At 44.3% G+C, this 19,150-nt stretch overlaps 1 protein-coding gene across 4 annotated transcripts in view; it reads right to left on the bottom strand.

The window, feature by feature from the left end:
• NRDE2 (NRDE-2, necessary for RNA interference, domain containing) overlaps nucleotides 1-3,413 on the bottom strand; it is a 79,541-nt gene extending 76,128 nt beyond the window's left edge. For 3 of the 4 annotated variants that reach the window (XR_013346417.1, XM_077819256.1, XM_077819255.1), the window contains exon 1: nucleotides 3,264-3,413. Coding sequence is in view for 2 of the 4 variants with exons in the window: in XM_077819256.1 (XP_077675382.1) it covers nucleotides 3,264-3,342 (79 nt within the window). In the remaining 2 variants the exon portion in view is untranslated. The remainder of the gene's footprint in view (nucleotides 1-3,263) is intronic. The other variant, XM_077819257.1, reaches the window with a different exon arrangement.
• Between the last annotated feature and the right edge of the window lie 15,737 nt (nucleotides 3,414-19,150).

A 19,150-nucleotide genomic window follows, 5' to 3' on the forward strand; every position in this document is an offset into this window, starting at 1 on the left:
ATTACATAACACGTACCTAGTTAAAGCCTACTTGTAAATAATCTCCAGTGAAATACTGGGCTGGGAACAAATATTTGAACCGCTTTTGATTCCTCACATCTCATCATCATTAACCTAAAATTGTACGGTTTTCAAGGAAGGGACTTCACTTTAATACAACTTTTTAAAACACCTGGCATATTGTTGGTCTATATAATTTGTGTTAAAATTTATTTTTTCCTATTGTTTTCCATGTTCATGGGCATAACACCAGAAAGATAATGCATTAGACTCTTTCTACCCTTCCCACCTGAAAAAACCTCCCAGTACCTGACAGCAGAGTCAATGTTCAAGAATCTCAAATCAAGCTTTTTTGCTTTGCAAACATCTATACGTCTGGTTCTAGCACAAATTGTGGGACCTAGTGATACTTTTCATTTTTAAAGCACCTTTCACTGGAGGTGATGGTTTAAGGCACATTATAACATACAGGTCCAATCTTATAAGTACTACAGACTGCCATCAAGGGGCTGCTCACATTAGTAAGCAGTATGTTTAGTAGTAAACTTCTGCAGAATTGGGTCCTAATTAAACTTCATAACATCCCTTCACTTCACTCACCACTAAATTGCAGTGCCCTCTAGAGTACAAAATGGCACAGCAAAAGTTTCAGACAGGAAGTCAAACTATCAAAATCCAAATAAAACAGAGGGGAAAGCATAGGTAGGCAGAATGCAATTACCCAAAATGAAATCTGGCCAGAGTACCAGAGTTAATACCCCAGCTCTTACAAAAAAAAAAATGCATAGAGATATTAAATGATCACAAAGAGCACCTCAGTTTTATGTATCATCTAAAAAATGACACATTCAGCAGCACAATGGCCCCTACACCCAGGAAGGACACTGGCTCCAAGGAAAGAGTGCCATCTTTCATCACCACCACATTCTACAGTACCTAGTTCTCAGACAAGTATTCATTTTATTCTATTAAATTTGTGAAATTTGATGGGATCACAGTTTATGGTGGTATAACAGTTATTTCTGTTTAATATTTAATGTTTTATAACATTACTAAAATATGCTTAATCTGTTAATTAGTGGAAGCTGATAATTTATAGAAGATATTTCCACAAATTCTGGAAAAGTAATGATGTGTTAGTTTGCTAATCACTTTCTATCTCTACCTCTCCAAGCTCAGACACAAAAAATGAATTAGCACTGAGCTTCTTGGGTTGAAATATAGCTAAAATATTTGTACTCAATTTTCAGAATTAGGAGGGGTTAAAAACCAAAAGAAAATACAGCAGAAAGTGCAATGTAATTGAACGATTCCCTCTTAAAGTGTCAATATTTCTAAAATGAATGATTTCTTTAAAAAATTACTTGTGGACAAAATTGTGGTCTAGAAATAGTGCTAAAAAAGAGAATCCAAATCTGAATTTCAGTCTCAACCTCTTGTTCTATATGCCTTCAACTCTATAAAATGAAAGATTGTTGTGGGGACATGAGGTCCATACACAGTAAGGTTAAGCGAAGGTCACAATCCTGCAAGTTACAATGTGTGGGCAGAGCCCTGCACCCATGAAAAACCCTATTGGATCTCCACATGGGCACAGAGGTCTTCCCACGCATTGTAATTTGCAGGACTGGGACTTTAACCAGTACCCTCCATCCTGTCCAGGTTTCATTACCCAACAAGGTCCCCCAATGTGGCTAAAAAGTCCCCTCATTGTGAGGGCAGCACCAAAAGTTACAGTACCATCTAGTGGAAGCACAGCATGGTGTATAACAGCAGTTCTCAGACAGAGGTCCAAGGCCCCAAGGGGGGGCAGCGAGCAGATTTCAGGGGGTCAGCCAAAATAAACAAAAGCGCAGGACGGGGTTAGAGTTGCTGGGATCTGGGGCAGAAAGCAGAGCCCCAATGCCCAGGGCTGAATCCTGAGCAACTTAGCTTTGCAAAGCCCGCTGCGCCATGGTGCCCAGACAATTACCCTGCTTGCTACCCCTAATGCCGGCTTGGCTTTTAATCTACTGGATATGCAGAAAAAACAATTGTTGTGGCACAAGTGGACCATTGAGTTTTTCTAGCATGTTGGGTGGGTTTCAGAAAGAAAAAGGTTGAGAACCACTACTGCAGGGATCAGCAACCTTTAGTACGCAGCCCGCCCTAGTAAGCCCCCCCAACACATCCCTCGACCCGCGCCACTTCCTGCAGCCCCCATTGGCCTGGAGGGGTGAACCGCAGCCAGTGGGAGCTGCGATCGGCCGAACATGCAGACGCGGCAGGTAAACAAACCAGCCCGCGTGCCAAAGGTTGCCGATCCCTGCACTACTGTATAACACAGGAGGGCGGGCTCTCGTGGAAAAAATTGCAGGTGTCACTATTTTAGGTTCTCTCTGCAATCATCTTACTGTCTCACACAAAAATTATAGGTTTCAGAGTAGCAGCCGTGTTAGTCTGTATTCGCAAAAAGAAAAGGAGTACTTGTGGCACCTTAGAGACTAACAAATTTTCCACTGAATGCATCCGATGAAGTGAGCTGTAGCTCACAAAAGCTTATGCTCAAATAAATTTGTTAGTCTCTAAGGTGCCACAAGTCCTCCTTTTCTTTTTACAAAAATGATAGTTTCTGTAGATAAAACTATATTTGTGTTGTGGACCTGGGTAAACGGAATAAAGACCAACTTTGTCCAAAGTTAACACAACCTGGACAAAGAACAGAGGGGAACAGATGTGTACCCCGAGGGGAGGGCCTGAAAATCGGCAAAGTTCATGGTGTTTTTAGATCGCCATACCCCCAGCGCAGTCACAAGTTAGGGGGAGGTGTGCCAGAGGATTGGTAGCCTTCTCACACGCCAGCTTCTTTCCAGCAGTAGCCTCACTGCAAACCCGCGTATTACAGCTCAGTAAGTGCGCTCACGGGTACCAACTGCAGGGCATAAAACGGGGGCCACCTTGACAGCCGGGCATAACTGACACGCCCACACGTGGGCAGCAGGCACCTGCGTGTATCTGATGCCGCCGCTTTCGCCGTCCCCTCAGGGGTCCGGGCCCGGCACCCACCTCCACGCACGGAGCAGCAGAAGCGGGGCCGCCCCTTGGAGGGAGCGTGTGCAGGGCTGGCACAGGGGGGTTGCTGCGAGGGGAGCGCTGGGCGGGGAGGGGTCTCTATGGGGAGCAGGAGACCCAGCAGGGTTTCTAGGTGGAGGGGGGCGTGAGCAGAAGGACCGGGGCTGGCAGAGCACTAGGCCGCTGATGCCGGCCCCCTAGGAGGACGTTACCTCTTCTGGAGCCCTCGCTACCGCTGGCTGGCGTCTCCCCGGGCTCTGCGGCGCCGGCAAAGGCCGGGAAAAGAGCCATGGGCTGAACCACACCTTCCTCCCCTCTGGCTTCCCAAGGAGACCCCGGCCACCCCAACGAGGCAAGATGGCGCTGCTCGCTGCCCCAGCATGCTGGGAAATGTAGTCCCGCCTGCCCCTGCTCCCAAAATGGCGTCGGGGGGAAGACGCCTGGGCAGTCTCCTCGCGATCGTCCAATCGCTACCCCCGCCACTGGATTTTGGGAGAGGGAGGAGTTTGCTCAACAGTTTAGGCCTGACACCCTCTGGGGCTCTCTCAGTGTTGGAGAGAGAAATTCCCCTCTTCAGCCCTGACTCCACTCCACACACAGTGGGGTACTGCTGCTTAGGAAAACACTTAAGTGCCTTGATTTCCATGGATAAAAAGCTCTATTTTGATATATGAATGTGCAGTCTCCACACACCTGTCCCTGCAGTTCTTCTCTGGCTCATGGGTGCAGAGGGGAAGCAAACGAGGGTGACCATGTGTCCGGTTTTTTACCAGAACACCTGGTTGAAAAGGGACCCTTGTGGCTCCGGTCAGCACCACTGACCAAGTCATTAGAAGTCTGGTCTGCGGGGCTAAGGCAGGCTAGTCCCTACATGTCCTGGCTGGCACCACATTGCACCCCACAAGTGGCCAGCAGGTCCAGCTCCTAGGCACAGGGTCCATGGGGCTCTGTGCGCTGTCCCGAGCACCTGCTCCACACCAGCCAATGGGAGCTGGGGTGGGACGGTGCCTGTGGGCTAGAGCAGTGTGTGGAGCCTCCTGGCCCCCCACACCAAGGACCCAGATCTGCTGGCTGCTTCCAGGATATAACACAGAGCCAGGACAGGCAGGGAGCCTGCCTTAGCCCTGCTGCACCACTGACTGGTAAGCCCGCACCTCAACCCCCTGCCCCAGCCCTGAGCCCCCACAAACCTGGAGCCCCCTCCTGCATCCCAAACCTCTCATCCCTGGCCCCACCCCAGAGCCCTCACCCCCCGGCAATTCAACCCTCTGCCCCACCCCAGAGCCTCCTCCCACACCCTGAACCCCTCATCCCTGGCCCCACCCCAGAGCCCTCACCCCCTCCTGCACCCCAATCCTCTGCCTCAACCTGCAGCCCCCTCCTACATTCCAAATCTCCACACACACCCCCAGCCTGGAGCCCCCTCCTGCACTCCAAACCTCTCATGCCCAGCCCCACCCCAGAGCCCACACACCCAGCTGGAGCCCTCACCCCCTCCCAACCCCCTGCCCCAGCCCAGTGAAAGTGAGTGAGGGAGGGGGAATGAAATGAGCAGAGGGCAGGGCCTTGGGGAAGGGAGTGGGAAGGGGCGGGGCCTTGGGGAAGGGGCGGGACTAGGGTGTTCCATTTCGTGCGACTAGAAAGTTGGCAACACTAGAGCAAACCCTATTCATACTTGTGGTGTCCCCTGCCAATCGCCACCTATTTATGGGATAGAGGGAGAATATTCTATTCTGATGAGATCTGACACCCCCTTCTAGTTTTCTTCTCACTTATTTGGTGGGGCAGGAGAACGTGACTCTTTTTCTCCTTCAGCTCTTTCACCACCACCTCTCTGTGGAGTGGTCAGAAAAGACTTGCTCATTCACAGATTCCAAGCCCAGAAGGGACCATTGTGATCATCTACTGTGGCCTGTATAACACAGGCCATAGACCTTCCCCAAAATTATTCCTAGACCAGATCTTTCAGAAAATCATCCAGTCTTGATTTAAAAATTGTCAGGGATGGAGAATCCATTACAACCCCACGGTAAATAAACCAGTGGTTAATTACTCTCACTGTTAAAAATGGTACATCTTATTTCCAGTCTGAATTTGTCTAGCTTCAACTTGCAGCCATTTAGTTACGATCCACTGCAGGTCTCCTCATTCATTGGGAGAGAGATGAGAAAACTCACTGTTTGAGGGAAAGACACCCCCATTTAGGGCTGAGTCTCCCCTATGGTGTTTTACTCCTTAGAAGAGGGTAGGGCTTCTTCATCAAGACCTGCCCTCAAGTGTCTCATTGGGAGAGGAAAAGACTGCCCATTCAGATCTGCCCTGCCCCAGGTCTCTCATTCATGGAGGGGAGAGTCTTCTAATCAAGCCTAATTTATCTTTTCCACATAACTACTTGAGATCCTTATAAATCTAACTGATCCCAATGGCACTTTTAATTGGTCCCCTGAAAAACACATTCCAGCAGCACAGAGATCTTAACAGCAAAACTTTTGATATAGATTTTTATGTGTTTTGTGTTTTTTATTTTTAAAACTTAGCTCACACTGAATCCAAATGACAAATGTTTTTGAAAAAGGTTTTTTTGCAATATGATATTTTTAAAACCTTTTAAAACACTATACTGCAAACATACCTCTGTCTCTCTTTGGATCTGAGTCTGTCAATGAGTCATGCAAGGACACCCTGTCTTTGCATCTCAGTTTATTTGGTGATACCAAGATAGGATGACCAGATAGCAAGTGTGAAAAATCGTGAGGGGAGGGGACGGGAAGTTATGTGGGGTGCTAATAGGTTGCCTAACCAAGACAAGCCTGTAATATTGGGACATCTGGTCACTCTATATCTAAATCCAAGCCTGCACATGTTCCCATTGAATTCAGTGGGATTGCTCACATGCTTAAAGTGAGCACATCCCTCGGCCTGCGCCGCTTCCCACAGCCCCGATTGACATGGAACGGCAAACCACGGCCAGTGGGAGCTGCAATCGGCCGAACCTGCGATGCTGCAGGTAAACAAACCGTCCCGGCCCGCCAGCAGATTTCCCTGAAGGACCGCATGCCAAAGGTTGCCAATCCCTGGCATACAACAACACTGCACCCAGGCTGGCCAAACTCAGACACATGGATGATGCAGGGTACAGCACAAATCCAAAGTTACACAGCAAAACTTTTTCGTATTTTCATCTTTACTGACATCTGCATTCCCAACTATACATTGCATCATATGATTCACTTGATTACTGTTCAGGAACCAATCTCTGTACAGTATGCTCTGTCCTTGTGCTGTTCATGATGGCTGCATTCCAGATTTATCTTGTCCATTGTCCCTAGTACCACGGTATTCCTGCTTATCTTAGCTAGCTTGACTGCAGCCTAAGGCTTGTTACGGCCTTATTTACAGCTTAATCTTCCATTCCCTTCTCAGTCATGCCCACTGAGAAACAAGGTCTCACTTATGTCAAGTTACTTATCTCAGGTTAGGCCTACACTAATAAGAGGGTGTTTGAAAATCAGTTTTCTCAGGAAGCCCATCAGGTTCAGCACTCCTCCCAACTACTACAGGAAGAGCCTGAGTCAGATTTTTAATCTCCCCTATAGTTATATCTGACCCCAGGAACTGTTGACATAAAAACCTTTGAGATTTCAGAGACTCAGGAGTAATATGTATTAGCACTGCTGTCACCTTCAGCTTCATAGGGAGGTAAGCTTTTCGTTATGGTTTCATTTTTAGCAAGTCATCAAATCCCTCATGACACCTATGTATAGTATGAATGTGTTTCTGTCTGCCTCTTGTTAATCAAATAAGCTATGTAGCCTCTTCATTCCACAGAAATTTTAAGTAACTTGTTAACATTACATCTGTCTGACAATAACGGAAGATGGCAACCATTTTGATTAGGGGCAATATTTAACAGGGTAGAAGCCAGAAATCAGATAATCATGTAACTCCCTACTATGTACGTATTGTAAGAATCTACAAAATCACAAATAGTTGGGAGCTGTATCAGGAAGAATAGAAAGGTTTTCTTCAATGGAGTAATTTTACCCACATAGCTGGGGGGATAGTTGGGTGTATTTATATACATTCCCTTGCAGCACGAGACCTGCAAAACCCACAATAACACAAGTTCTTCTCTCTTCTCTCCAATAACATTACCCCCAGCCAACTTCTCCTACAGGGCAGTCCAGCAGGCTTCCATCTTGTTCTCCTTCTGAGGCCTTGTCTACACCCCAAAGTTCAATCATTCTAGTGTGATTGAAGTTATACGTGCAAAAAAAATGCTTATATTAATATATCTTATTCCAGCATGGGAAGGGGAATAAGACTGACCAATATGTATGTCCACACTAGGAGTTGAAATGGTCTGTAATGGGGTCCCTGCAGGGCCCTCCTGGCTCCTGCCCCCGCTGGGCTGAGAAAGTCACACAGAGACCTTGGTGCTTTTATTTACAGGTTGTGTTCCCACCACCTTTCCACCATACACATAGTCCCCTTCTTACAGTCCACCAACCGGAGAGAGGGGGCAAGCTATTGCTCCCTGCTTCCCCTCACTGCCTTTCCAGCTCCTCCCCTGGCTTCCTTCCCCTGGGGCTTTTATCCAGCCCCAGCCTGATGAGGCAGCAGCTGTTGCAGCTTCCCCAATCGGCCAGGTGATCTACCCAGCTCCAATTCACCTCCCCTAATTGGAGCTGCAGTGACAGAGGGTTGGCTAAGCAGTTTTCTGCTTAGCACCCTGTCACATGGTCTAAATATGTCACATGGTCCATAAAAAATCATATCCCCTAATTGATATAATTATTTAGAACAAAATCTGTGTGTATACCAGGCCTTAGAAATATTCTTCAGACAGCATGCCAAGTTTCCATAGTCCCTCTACATTTTCCCCTGTCTCTTTTCAGGCTTCTCTCACTGTGAAATTCCTCAGTCTCTTCTATCTCCCAGCATACCCCTTCCTCTTGGAGACCTTCCCTCCTACCAACCTCTGACTGTTGTCCAGGAGCCCTCACAGCTCCCCGTGCCTCCCCATCCCAGTGTGTTTCCCTTTCAACCAAGGCTCCTTCTATTCCCTTCCAAAGCTCCTCTTATCACTCCCTTTCCTTCAGGCTTCTCTATATCCCTGTCTCCTTTCCCTAGGTCCCTTAATCATTATGGGGAAGAGTTGAAGCAGTGCTCAGTGGCTGCTGCTCTGGACTGGTAGTCAAATCTCTTCTCTGATGGTTCACCTCTCACCCTACTTTTCCTAGCAGTCCTTTCAACTCATGCAAACAAGTATCATATATGCAAAACACCAAGTGCTGTGATAGTAGCTGAAAGGCTTCATGGAACAAGAGCCTTTGGGGAAAACCTTGCAGGAAAAGTCTTACCTTGTACTTTTCAATGTCTTTTATGGACTTTGCCTGCAAGGTTTTCCCCAAAGGCACTTGTTCCATGAAGCCTTTCAGCTACTATCACAGTACATGTGAATCCTGTATTTTCAAATTATTGGCAAAAACAACCCCAGAACAACCCCTAGAGAAAGGAGCAGTACTATGCTTTTACTCCCCAAAAAGACTATTTTGATAAATCAGAACTGCACATAGTCTGATGAAAAGGTGTAACCGAGTGACCTTTAAATCCATCATTTAAAGGGATTATCCAGAGATGTGACTATAACTGAAGCAACTACATTTCATAATCTTTTTGCATGAGACTTAAACCAAATTCTGACCAGCTGTGGTCATAAAAGCATCCTCAGTATTTTTAGTATTTGTTAAGGTTAGGGTGATAGCCCATGTAATAACCAAATTCCAGTTATTCTCCTTGAACAATGTGGTTATATACTGTATTATGTATTAGACTATTGTGCCCTATCCAGCTATGACAGGGGTGGCCAACCTGAGCCTGAGAAGGAGCCAGAATTTCCCAATGTGCATTGCCAAAGAGCCATAGTAACACATCAGCAGCCCCCCGTCAGCTCCCCCCCTACTCCCCGTGTCTCCCACCCGCCAGCAGCACCACCGATCAGCACCTAACCCTCCATCCCTGCGCCTCCTGCCCACGCAATCAGCTGTTTTGTGGTGTGCAGGAGGCGGGGGAGGGGGCAAGGGTGCAGCAGACTCAGGGGAAGGGGGGGGTCTTGGGAGAAGGGGTGGAGTGGGGCTGGGGCCTGTGGCAGAGCCAGGGGTTGAGCAGTGAGCACCCTGTAGCACACTGGAAAGTTGGTGCCTGTAGCTCCAGCCCCGTAGTTGGCGCCTCTGCAAGGAGCCGCATCTTAACCTCTGAAGAGCCGCAGGTTGGCCACCCCTGAGCTATGAGATTAAACAGTTACCATGTTTCACCCCAAAAGTAGCTGCATTCCAAGGTGGATGAATTTTTTGTGTGTATAATTTCTTAAACATTTTGAAAGGCTCTGTATAAAAGTAATATAGCTTATTGAAGACTTTCATTTTGTCTAAATAACCCTGTTATACTACTTATTTCTCAAGGCTGCATGTTTCATATTTTTCTTACTTTATAAACATTATAAAGAAATCAGTGGCTTAATAAACATATTAGTAAAACAAACACATTAAATCATATGTCATGGGAATGCAAAACATTTTTCCCTAAGAAGGTGAAAATAAATAGAAAAAAATATTAATCTTTCCCTTCCCACACCACTTCTAATATTATTTTACATAGGCTGTTGGAGCATTCAACAAATTATCTTTCAGTTATTTGAATTAACGATCCTTGTGATTTATCTACTGCCCTGGATGCTATCCATTAAATTTTCAATTTCAAAACTTCATTCAGTACTGCATTAGACACTTCCAGTTAGATGACCTGTAGCAGATATTTTTATGGTGGAAACGTAATAAAGATAAAGGACTCAATTCAGATACAGATCTCTTAAGATTCAGAGTAGTGTGCATTAGTGTAAGTGAGCTTCTGCATACATGAAGAATAGTGCAATTTTCAAGCTACATGGCAGTGCTGGCCTTGAACAGTCAGGTTCACTGTGCATGTGTGAAATTTGTGTACGTTTAAAGATAAAAAACAGAAACAGTGGACAAATTAATATTAAAATCCTTCATTCGGAAGCCCATACCCTGGATAGGCCTTTTAGGCTGAAGATCTCATGGAAAGGTATATAAATCTCAGACATACAAACATGGTCATGTCAACAAACCATACGTATATAAAACTGGAGGGCTTGGTGCTGCTCCCATTGAAGTTCATGGGAATTTTGCTTTTGACTTCAGTGGGAGCAAGATCAGGCACAAAATGAAAAGTAGGTGGATCCAATCGTCCAATATTCCCTCTGATACAGCTCCCATTAATTTTCCGTGAGAGTTTTGCTGAATGAAGACTTCGGGACTGGGCCTGATTTTTAGAAGTGCTGAGCAGCCATAACTCCCCTTAAAGTTAATGGGAGCTAGGACCTACATATCTAGAAGTGGATACAATTCCATCCAACTGACTGATGTAAAGGGACAGCAGTCCCTGGAAAAATCATGGAGCAGATTCTCAAGGAATCCATTTTGAAGCACGTGGAGGAGAGGAAGGTGAACAGGAACAGTCAACATGGATTCACTAAGGGCAAGTCAGGCCTAACCAACCTTACTGCCATCTATGATGAGATAACTGGTTCTGTGGATAAGGGGGAAGAAGGGAACGTGATAAACCTTGACTTTAGCAAAGCTTTTGATACGGTCTCCCACATTATTCTCTCCAGCAAGTTAAAAAAGTATGAACTGGATGAATGGACTATAAGGTGAACAGAAAGCTGGCTAGATCATTGGGCTCAATGGGTAGTGATCAACAGCTCTGTCTAGTTGGCAGCCGGTATCAAGCGGAGTGCCCCAGGGGTCTGTCTGGGGCCCGTTTTGTTCAACATCGTCATTAATGATCTGGATGATGGGATGGATTACACCCTCAGCAAGTTTGCAGATGACACTAAGCTGGGGGGAGAGGTAGATACGCTGGAGGGTAGGGATAGGGTCCAGAGTGGCATAGACAAATTGGATGATTGGGCCAAAAGAAATCTGATGAGGTTCAACAAGGACAAGTGCAGAGTACTGCACTTAGGACAGAAGAATCCCATGCACTGCTACAGGCTGGGGACTGACTGGCTAAGCGGCAGTTCTGCAGAAAAGGACCTAGGGATTACAGTGGACGAGAAACTGGCTATGAGTCAACAGAGTGCCCTTGTTACCAAGAAGGCTAACAGCATATTGGGCTGCATTAGTGGGAGCATTGCCAGCAGAGCGAGGGAAGTGATTATTCTCTTCTGTTCAGCGTTAGTGAGGCCATCTGGAGTATTGTGTCCAGTTTTGCGCCCCCCACTACTGAAAGGATGTGAGCAAATTGGAGCGAGTCCAGTGGAGGGCAATGAAAATTATTAGGAGGCTAGGGCACATGACTTATTAGGAGAGGCTGAGGAAACTGGGCTTATTTAGTCTGCAGGAGAGAAGAGTGAGGGGGGATTTGATAGCAGCCTTCAACAATCGAAACGGGGCGTTCCAAAGAGGATGGAGCTAGGCTGTTCAAAGTGATGTGAGATGACAGAACAAGAAGCAATAGTCTCGGGTTGCAATGGGGGGAGGTCTAGGTTGGATATTAGGAAAAACTATTTCACTAGGAGGGTGGTGAAGCACTGAAATGAGTTACCTAGGGAGGGTTTGCAATTTCCATCCTTAGAGGTTTTAAGGCCTGGCTTGACAAAGCCCTGGCTGGGATGATTTAGTTGGTGTTGGTCCTGCTTTGAACAGGGGGTTGGACTAGATGACCTCCTGAGGCCTCTTCTAACCCTAATCTTCTATGATTCTATGACAGAGCATGGCACTTTACATGGTCTCCTGCAGGAAAGTAGGACCATTCCTTCCTTCTGACTTATTCTTCTGTCTGTATGCTTGGTGTCTCCCTTCACCCATTCTTTATAAAATAATAAGCAATAATTCCTCCTTAAGGGAAAAAAATGTTTGGCTTATTTCAAAGGGTGTTTTTATTACTATGAATAGAATGGTATATGGCTCAGCCAGAAATGGTGGGTATACATTCAAAGCATTACACAGGGACTTAAGAGTCACATTGATTTGTGGCTTCATCCTGCAGTCACTGTCCAGAGAAAACTTCCATTCATCACAATGGGAGTGAGTGTTCCCTGGGCAGGGATTGTAGGATCAGACCATTTAATTGGAGTTGAATGACTACATCCCTGTGCAACCTTTGAAAATTTAGCCTGTCAAATAAATTTAATCAGTCTAAATAATCAAAATGTAAATCATAAAATAAAATAAAAACATAGTACACATAAATAGACAATGCCCCAATGACAACTAGGATGTTCTGTTATCCCATGATCTGAAAACCTTTAACACTACTTTTCCCCATGGGTTTCATAATTTCTCTTGTAGTTCCATAGCTTACCAGCATGCTCCCCTCAAATACTACTTAAGCAAAATATATCCAGACACCAGCACTAGCCCTCTGCATACCCATTCACCACCAGAGTGCCTCTGTCTGCAACAGCCAGAATATCAATCACAATGTAAGTAGGAGACTCTCATTACCACCTTTTTTTGTTCTGCCAAACTTCTGATAATTTAGGTACAAACAAGCCACAGTGCTAGAGAAGCCAACTTCCATACATAATATCCCATAAGTATCCTTTATTGGTACAGAGTTTATAAAATTTGGTTCATTACACTGGACAAGTGGTATAATGATCAAGTCATATGCAGTATCATCACTCTGGCAGAAAGCTGTTTGCTGTTGCTAAACAATATGACAGAGGGAAGCCAGTCAATACATATGCAGTAGAGATCCTCTGCAATGCACTGAACTGTAATAGTACAATACTGAAATATTGGATGATCCTGCTAAAGGATGATCATGACATATAAATATTAATTTTAAACTTACCTAAAGATAATATATCTGTTAATATTCATTAATATTTTATATTTATATGAACTCTTATCTGAAAGGCAGCTGAAGTGCTTTACAAACGAAACTTATGCAGCAGCATGGAAATGTAACTGCCTCTGGGGTGAAGAGGAGCAGTAAAGTGGCATAAAATACACTGCAAAACATTAAGAATAGAGAAATGTGTGACCAAGGACACTGTGCAAACCCCAACTTATAAAAAGTATGTTGGGGAATTTAATATCCATGCAGAGAAGACTGGACTTTTTTTTAAGATATTGCCTCAAAGATTCCACCATCACTTCCTTCCCTGACCTCCTCACAGTAAACTGCATAAACTCAACTCATCCAGCTCAGAGGCTGGATGAAATGGTAACCTATGCATTTCAAACCATTACACAGGGACATAAGCATTTGTACTTCACACCTAATGCTTAGCCCTGTCAGATAGCCAGGCAAAATTATTTGAATGTCCATATAGATAATCAGGAAAAGTCAGACATGAGAGCATGACTCCATCACTCTTGCAAAATTTCCAAGAAAAATCTACTAGCCAACTATTACTGTACACCATACATATGGTTTATACACCAATATGCACAAATCCACCACTGCCTATTCCACAGTATTCCTTCACACACTCTCTGTGTCATCCCTGAACACCTTCTCATGCAGCCAGACATTCTATTCATCCACCCACACATGGACGCTCACACCCCCTTGGAATTGTTATTTGTTTATTATTTGTATTGTGGTGGCATCTAAGAGCTCCAATCATAGACCAGGAACCCATTGTGCTAGGCAAAACAAAAAAACAGTCCCTCCTCTCCACAGAGCTTACAATCTAAATATCTCTCCGATGCATACTTCTTGTTTGTTTTGCAAATCATTTTCTCCCCTGCCCCACCAAATCTATTAATTCTGAACAGTGGATTTTCAAAGCTGCTACAGCTGTCTCGGGCCCTCTCCCAGGATCTGTCCTCCTCTCAGATGCAGCAGCCATCACAGATCCTTCTCCCCAGTGAGGCCTTAAATCCTCTTCTGTCAGCAGACACCTCATCACTTCACTGCTCCATTTACAGCATCAATTCTCCAGTACCTCAAGAGGAGTTCATGGGTTCTGCCCTTCCCCATTCCTTGTGTAGGATCAACCACAGAACTGAAAGTCTCAGCCATATCAGTTTGAACAGAACTGAAGCTCTACTGGAGACATAAGATAATAGCCACAATCACTCCACACCCAGGGCAGGCTTCAACTATTTTAATTTCCTCAACTGCCTCTTGGAACTTCCTGTCCCACTTCCCAAAAGGTGACCCAGGTGTTTCTTACTTTCTACTCTCTTCCCGTTCCCGCTTAGACATCACTCTGGTTTTGAGTGAGACAATAGTAACAGAAAACCAAAAAATATGAACAATACTTCTTCTGCAGTACATAGTCATCAATGTAATACAGTCTATTACGCAGTTCTAGCAATCTATTTTCTAGTACATAGTTCACATTGCATTGTGCCTATCATCTTGGTCTTTACGAGTTCCTGAGGCAAACTGCATCTGGTTGTTCTACAAGTGACTTTCTAAGGGTTAGATTCTCCAGAGTCTGTCTGGTTCTTTGCATGACTCATTCAAACAGTTCACAGAGATCCCAGTGAATTCCAGATGGATTATGCTCCATTGTCTGTTGAATCTCAGAGTCTGTTGTGTTGCCCTGGCAGAATATTGTCCCTCCACCTTCTTTAAACCATCTTCATGAACCACTTTAGCCATGTCCTCTAATTTTGGAAAGGCTGGCAGATATCCAAGGATGTTGTGGCCTTCCGTGGAAAAGGCTAAGAAACTAAGTATATTCTCTTCCTTTCTTTAGGAGTGGGGAGGAACAGCTGGAGTTGGGTAAGAGAAGGAGGTGGCTGGGGCTGGCAACAAAGCAGGAGAACCCTGGGCCTGACCTTAGCTTAGCCATCCAGTGGTTGAGTAGGAAATAGGCCTGGCCCAGCGCCCAGAGGAATTGTTAATGTTCCAGTCTTATTCCTTTCTCTCTCCTACTTGCCCCTATGACCCACATTATCATGGTATCTGAGCACTTCACAAATTTCAAATGCGTTTATTATATCCTCACAATACACTTGTGATATAGGGTTCACTATTATCTACACTTTACAGATGAGGAACTCAGGCCTAAGGTCACACACCACCCTGTTGTGGAGCAGGGAAGTGATCTCACAGTTCACAAGTCCCAGGCGAGCACCAGAATCAGTGAACCATCCTTCTACTGTCTCTCATTGGCAAACAAGGGAGGAACTGAGAACAACGAGGGCACTAACTAGCTGGCGGAAAAAGGAGATTATGATATTCGGGAATTGCTCTAGGTCCAGGGTGTTTGAAAGAGATACTGTTTATTCCATGTCCAGTTCCAACTGCCTCTGCATGACAGATCATGGGCTTCTGCAGCACCCCTGCTCAGACTCCTTGTTTCCAAAGCTAAGCCACTTAAAGGTACAGTTCCCAATACCACAGAGGTGATGGACTATCATATATTGGCCCCGCCTACTGTGGTCAGAACTGGCCAGAAGTTGGAGACACATTCTAAGGCGGTCAGATATCAGACCAGGTAAACCAGAGTCTCCAACCAAAAGCAAGAAATTAGGCAGTCTGGCCCAAAGTACAGAGAATCCAGAGAGGATTCAGTAGGGGTCATTGTAGCTGCCCTTCAACTTGCTTTTGCTGCTGAACTGATCTAGAATGAAGAGAGCTCCCCAACCTAAAAGTGTAATAATGGCATTTACTTTCAGACCAGCCAAGGGCTGCAGCATGTGTTCACATTTTTAAAGATTTTTTTTCAATACTGGCTAGAAGCTTTTTTTTTTTTTTTTTTTTTTAAGCCTAAGTTCTGCAGAACATTAAGGAAATGGTCACATTTGCCTGGGAAGCTTCCTGTTTGCATTTAGTAAAAGATTTTCCAAGTATGCAATATATATTACATTATTATTATCCCTCAGTATTACATCAGGGGAATTTTTTTAAACAAACAGCATTAGCAGCATACACGATCTTTAAGCATAAAAAAGGGGGAAGCCACTGTCTAAAGTTTATCCGCATGAGTCACCAATAAATCCTGACCACAAATCAACGGCTTAGTTTTGGGTAGTCGGGAGTTTTGTTAAACCCTCTGCAGAATTCTTGCATTTTAGGTGTTCAAGTGCATTCAGTCTCCTTTGATTTTCCTTAAAATTCTCACAATGCCTAGGATGGTATCCTCTGGAGGTCACTGATCATGATGCCTTGCAGTCCTAACATATTCTTCAGCTGCTCATTCAGACCCTTAAGATCACTCCAAGTAATTCAATAATCACTGGAATCATCTTTGTTCTAGTTTTCCATAATAGTTCCATCTTGTGGCAGAGTTCTTCGTACATTGCTATCTTCTCTTCTTTTTTTGTTTTGTTTCTGTCTGTTGATATGGCAATATCAATTAACATGGTCTTGTCTGACTTCTTTTCTACAACCACTATGTCCAGCCAATTTGTGTGTACTGTTCCGTCTGTGACAGTTGCCAGATTCCATATAATCTTAGCCTCTTCATTTTCTACAGCGATCATAATATCACACGGTTCATTTAAATCTGTACTTGCCACAGACACACATTTTGTCTGTTCACGTATTCTCTCACAGCCAGGCTCCTGCTGGAGCTCAACACATGTTCTGAAAACTTTCTGCACTTGGGGAGCAGTTCCATTGGTCCGTTTTGTTTTGAACATAATTAAGCCTTAAGGACTGTTCTTGTGCACTCATGATGAAGCTCTCTGTCTCTCTTTTGAGATATTAACAAACTCATGTCTGGAGGATCTTTGGTCATTAATGGGTTCAATCTCTTCCCCACCACGGTCTGTACATTGATTTCTGTGTAAATCTTTCAAGTCTTTCTTTGGCAATTTGCTTTTCCCTTTCTTTTATGCTTTCTTGGGCTGGGATGCATTTCAGCCATCGCTAGTTATCATGACCAGATGATCTTTTAGTCTGGCTGACTTATTGTATATATTGATATTATAGTCTTCATTGTTAATAGCACTGTGCACAGATAGCAGACCTTTTCCTCCATCATATCATCAGACGTATCTCCTGTCCATGTCTTGATTGATATTCATTATTCTATGCATTGCTTAGAGCCTTCTTGTTCGGGTGTCAATTTTTTTCTTTGCCTCTTGCTTCCACTTGATCTCTCTGGTAGTATACCCGTATTGCTGGTATTGCCAATGTATTAATGGCTTCGATCAAATTTTCTGAGGTTTGTCCTTAGAGTAGTTCTTATTCATCTGTAATATTCTTTCCTCACTCTGTCTTTGTCTTACCTTATGTTGTAACTCCAACAGTTCCCTGAGTCCAGGGTACGTGTAGGGGCCAACCTTAGAGATACCTTGGATACTATGTTTGTTAACTTGTATGCCATCTGATTGTACCAGTGTGCCCCTCTTTACAGACATCCAATGCATATTTAACCAACCCAACCCATAGCTTTATATCTTCACCAAACTTTTCTATACGTCATCAATCTCTGATTTTTATGATTATCCATATAGTTTCAGATCATCCATATGTAACAAAAGGTTAACTGGTTGTTGCTCTTTGCTGATATGATAACCACAGTTTATCTCAAGGAGTATCCATGGCAGCAGCACCATCACTACCATAAACAGCACTGATGATAAGGAATCACCTTGGAAGAGTCCTCTTTTAATTTGGACCTCATTCATGAGAGCCCCTTCTAGAGAGAGTTGAGTGTTCCAGTTAATCATAAATTGCTACAGAAAGGAAATTATCTTTGGATGAACCTTGTGCATTTTCAGTGTTTCAATGATCCACGAACGTAGGACTCTGTCATATGCTTTTTGGCAGTTTATCCACACCACCTCTACGTATTTCTTTCTTTGTTTTTTCACCTCTGGTGGTCTTCCTATTCAGCCTGAGATGGTCTTTTGTCCCTTTCATGTTTACTGTGCAACTTTTATGCTCAGGAGGCAGCATTCCATTGCGAGCTAGCACTATCCAGATCTTCTTTGCCAGAATTACTGTTAGAAGTTTCCACATACTTGGTAAACACGTGATCAGTCTATAATTCCTAGGATCATTGCAGCCTTCTTTCTTTTTTTGTCTGTGGATGGTTCTCCTTGTCACCATCCACCTTGGACATCCATTCTTCAAACAGTTACTGTGTTGTTCAAGTAAACAATCATTGAGAGTTGTTAGGTATTTTAGCCAGAATCCAGGTACCCCATCTGGTCTGGGTGCTTTCCAATTTTTCATTCCTCTCAGTACCTCATCTATTTCTTTCTTATATATCCCTTTGTATTTCTCTATTCTGTGTTTTTTACCTTTTTCTCTCAAATTTTTAATCCAGTCCGCTGTCTGATTATGTTGTACATCCTCAGACCAGGTTTCCATCCAGTAGTGCTGAAACTCTTCCACATTATTTATTGGCTCTCTATTTTTTCCTATTCTGCTTTTAACATCAGTCTGATCAATGAATCTCTTAGGGTCTCTCCTGACAAATCTGTTCTCTTGATACTGACAGCTTTATGCCGAATATCTTTTCAAGCCTATGACTCAGTGAGATCAGCTTTATTTACATTGTTCCTTCACAACTCTCACATCTGTTTCATTCATCTGATATTTCGTCTTCAGGGTTGTTCACTTTGGTTTTCTCTTCAAAAGATTTTTCTCAAATTCATCCAATAGGCCGGTATCTTGATGTCAAAACTTAATCTTCTGGTTTAACCTTCGTTTCCACTGAGGTTCTGTACCAGAGGGAGTATTCCAGTGGTTCTCATCCTCATGTAAATATGGTCAAGGGACTCAACCCTTTATGGGGTTATATAAATTAGGGTGTGTTCAGGGTGAACTCATTGTCATAGATCTATGGAGAGGACGTAGCCCCTCCCTCTGGGAATGTGGAAGGAGGTGACGAAAGGTGGAGAAGAGAAGAGTTGAGGGGCAGAGGTAGGCAGGGGAGAGACTGAGAGAAACAGAGAGTCTGTGAGTAAATGGAGAGAAACAGGGCAAGGGGAGAGGGCAGCCAGAGCAGAGGCGCTGACTCCATGGGTGCTCCAGGGCTGGAGTCTTGAACAATTCATGAAAATGTCCACCTTCACTGTCATAAAATCCACATATTCACTATATTACTATGAGCTGGATGAAACCTGAGCTGAGTTAAAACTTCATT

The sequence above is a fragment of the Eretmochelys imbricata genome, chromosome 6 (assembly GCF_965152235.1).
Source record: "Eretmochelys imbricata isolate rEreImb1 chromosome 6, rEreImb1.hap1, whole genome shotgun sequence".
NCBI lineage: Eukaryota > Metazoa > Chordata > Testudines > Cheloniidae > Eretmochelys > Eretmochelys imbricata.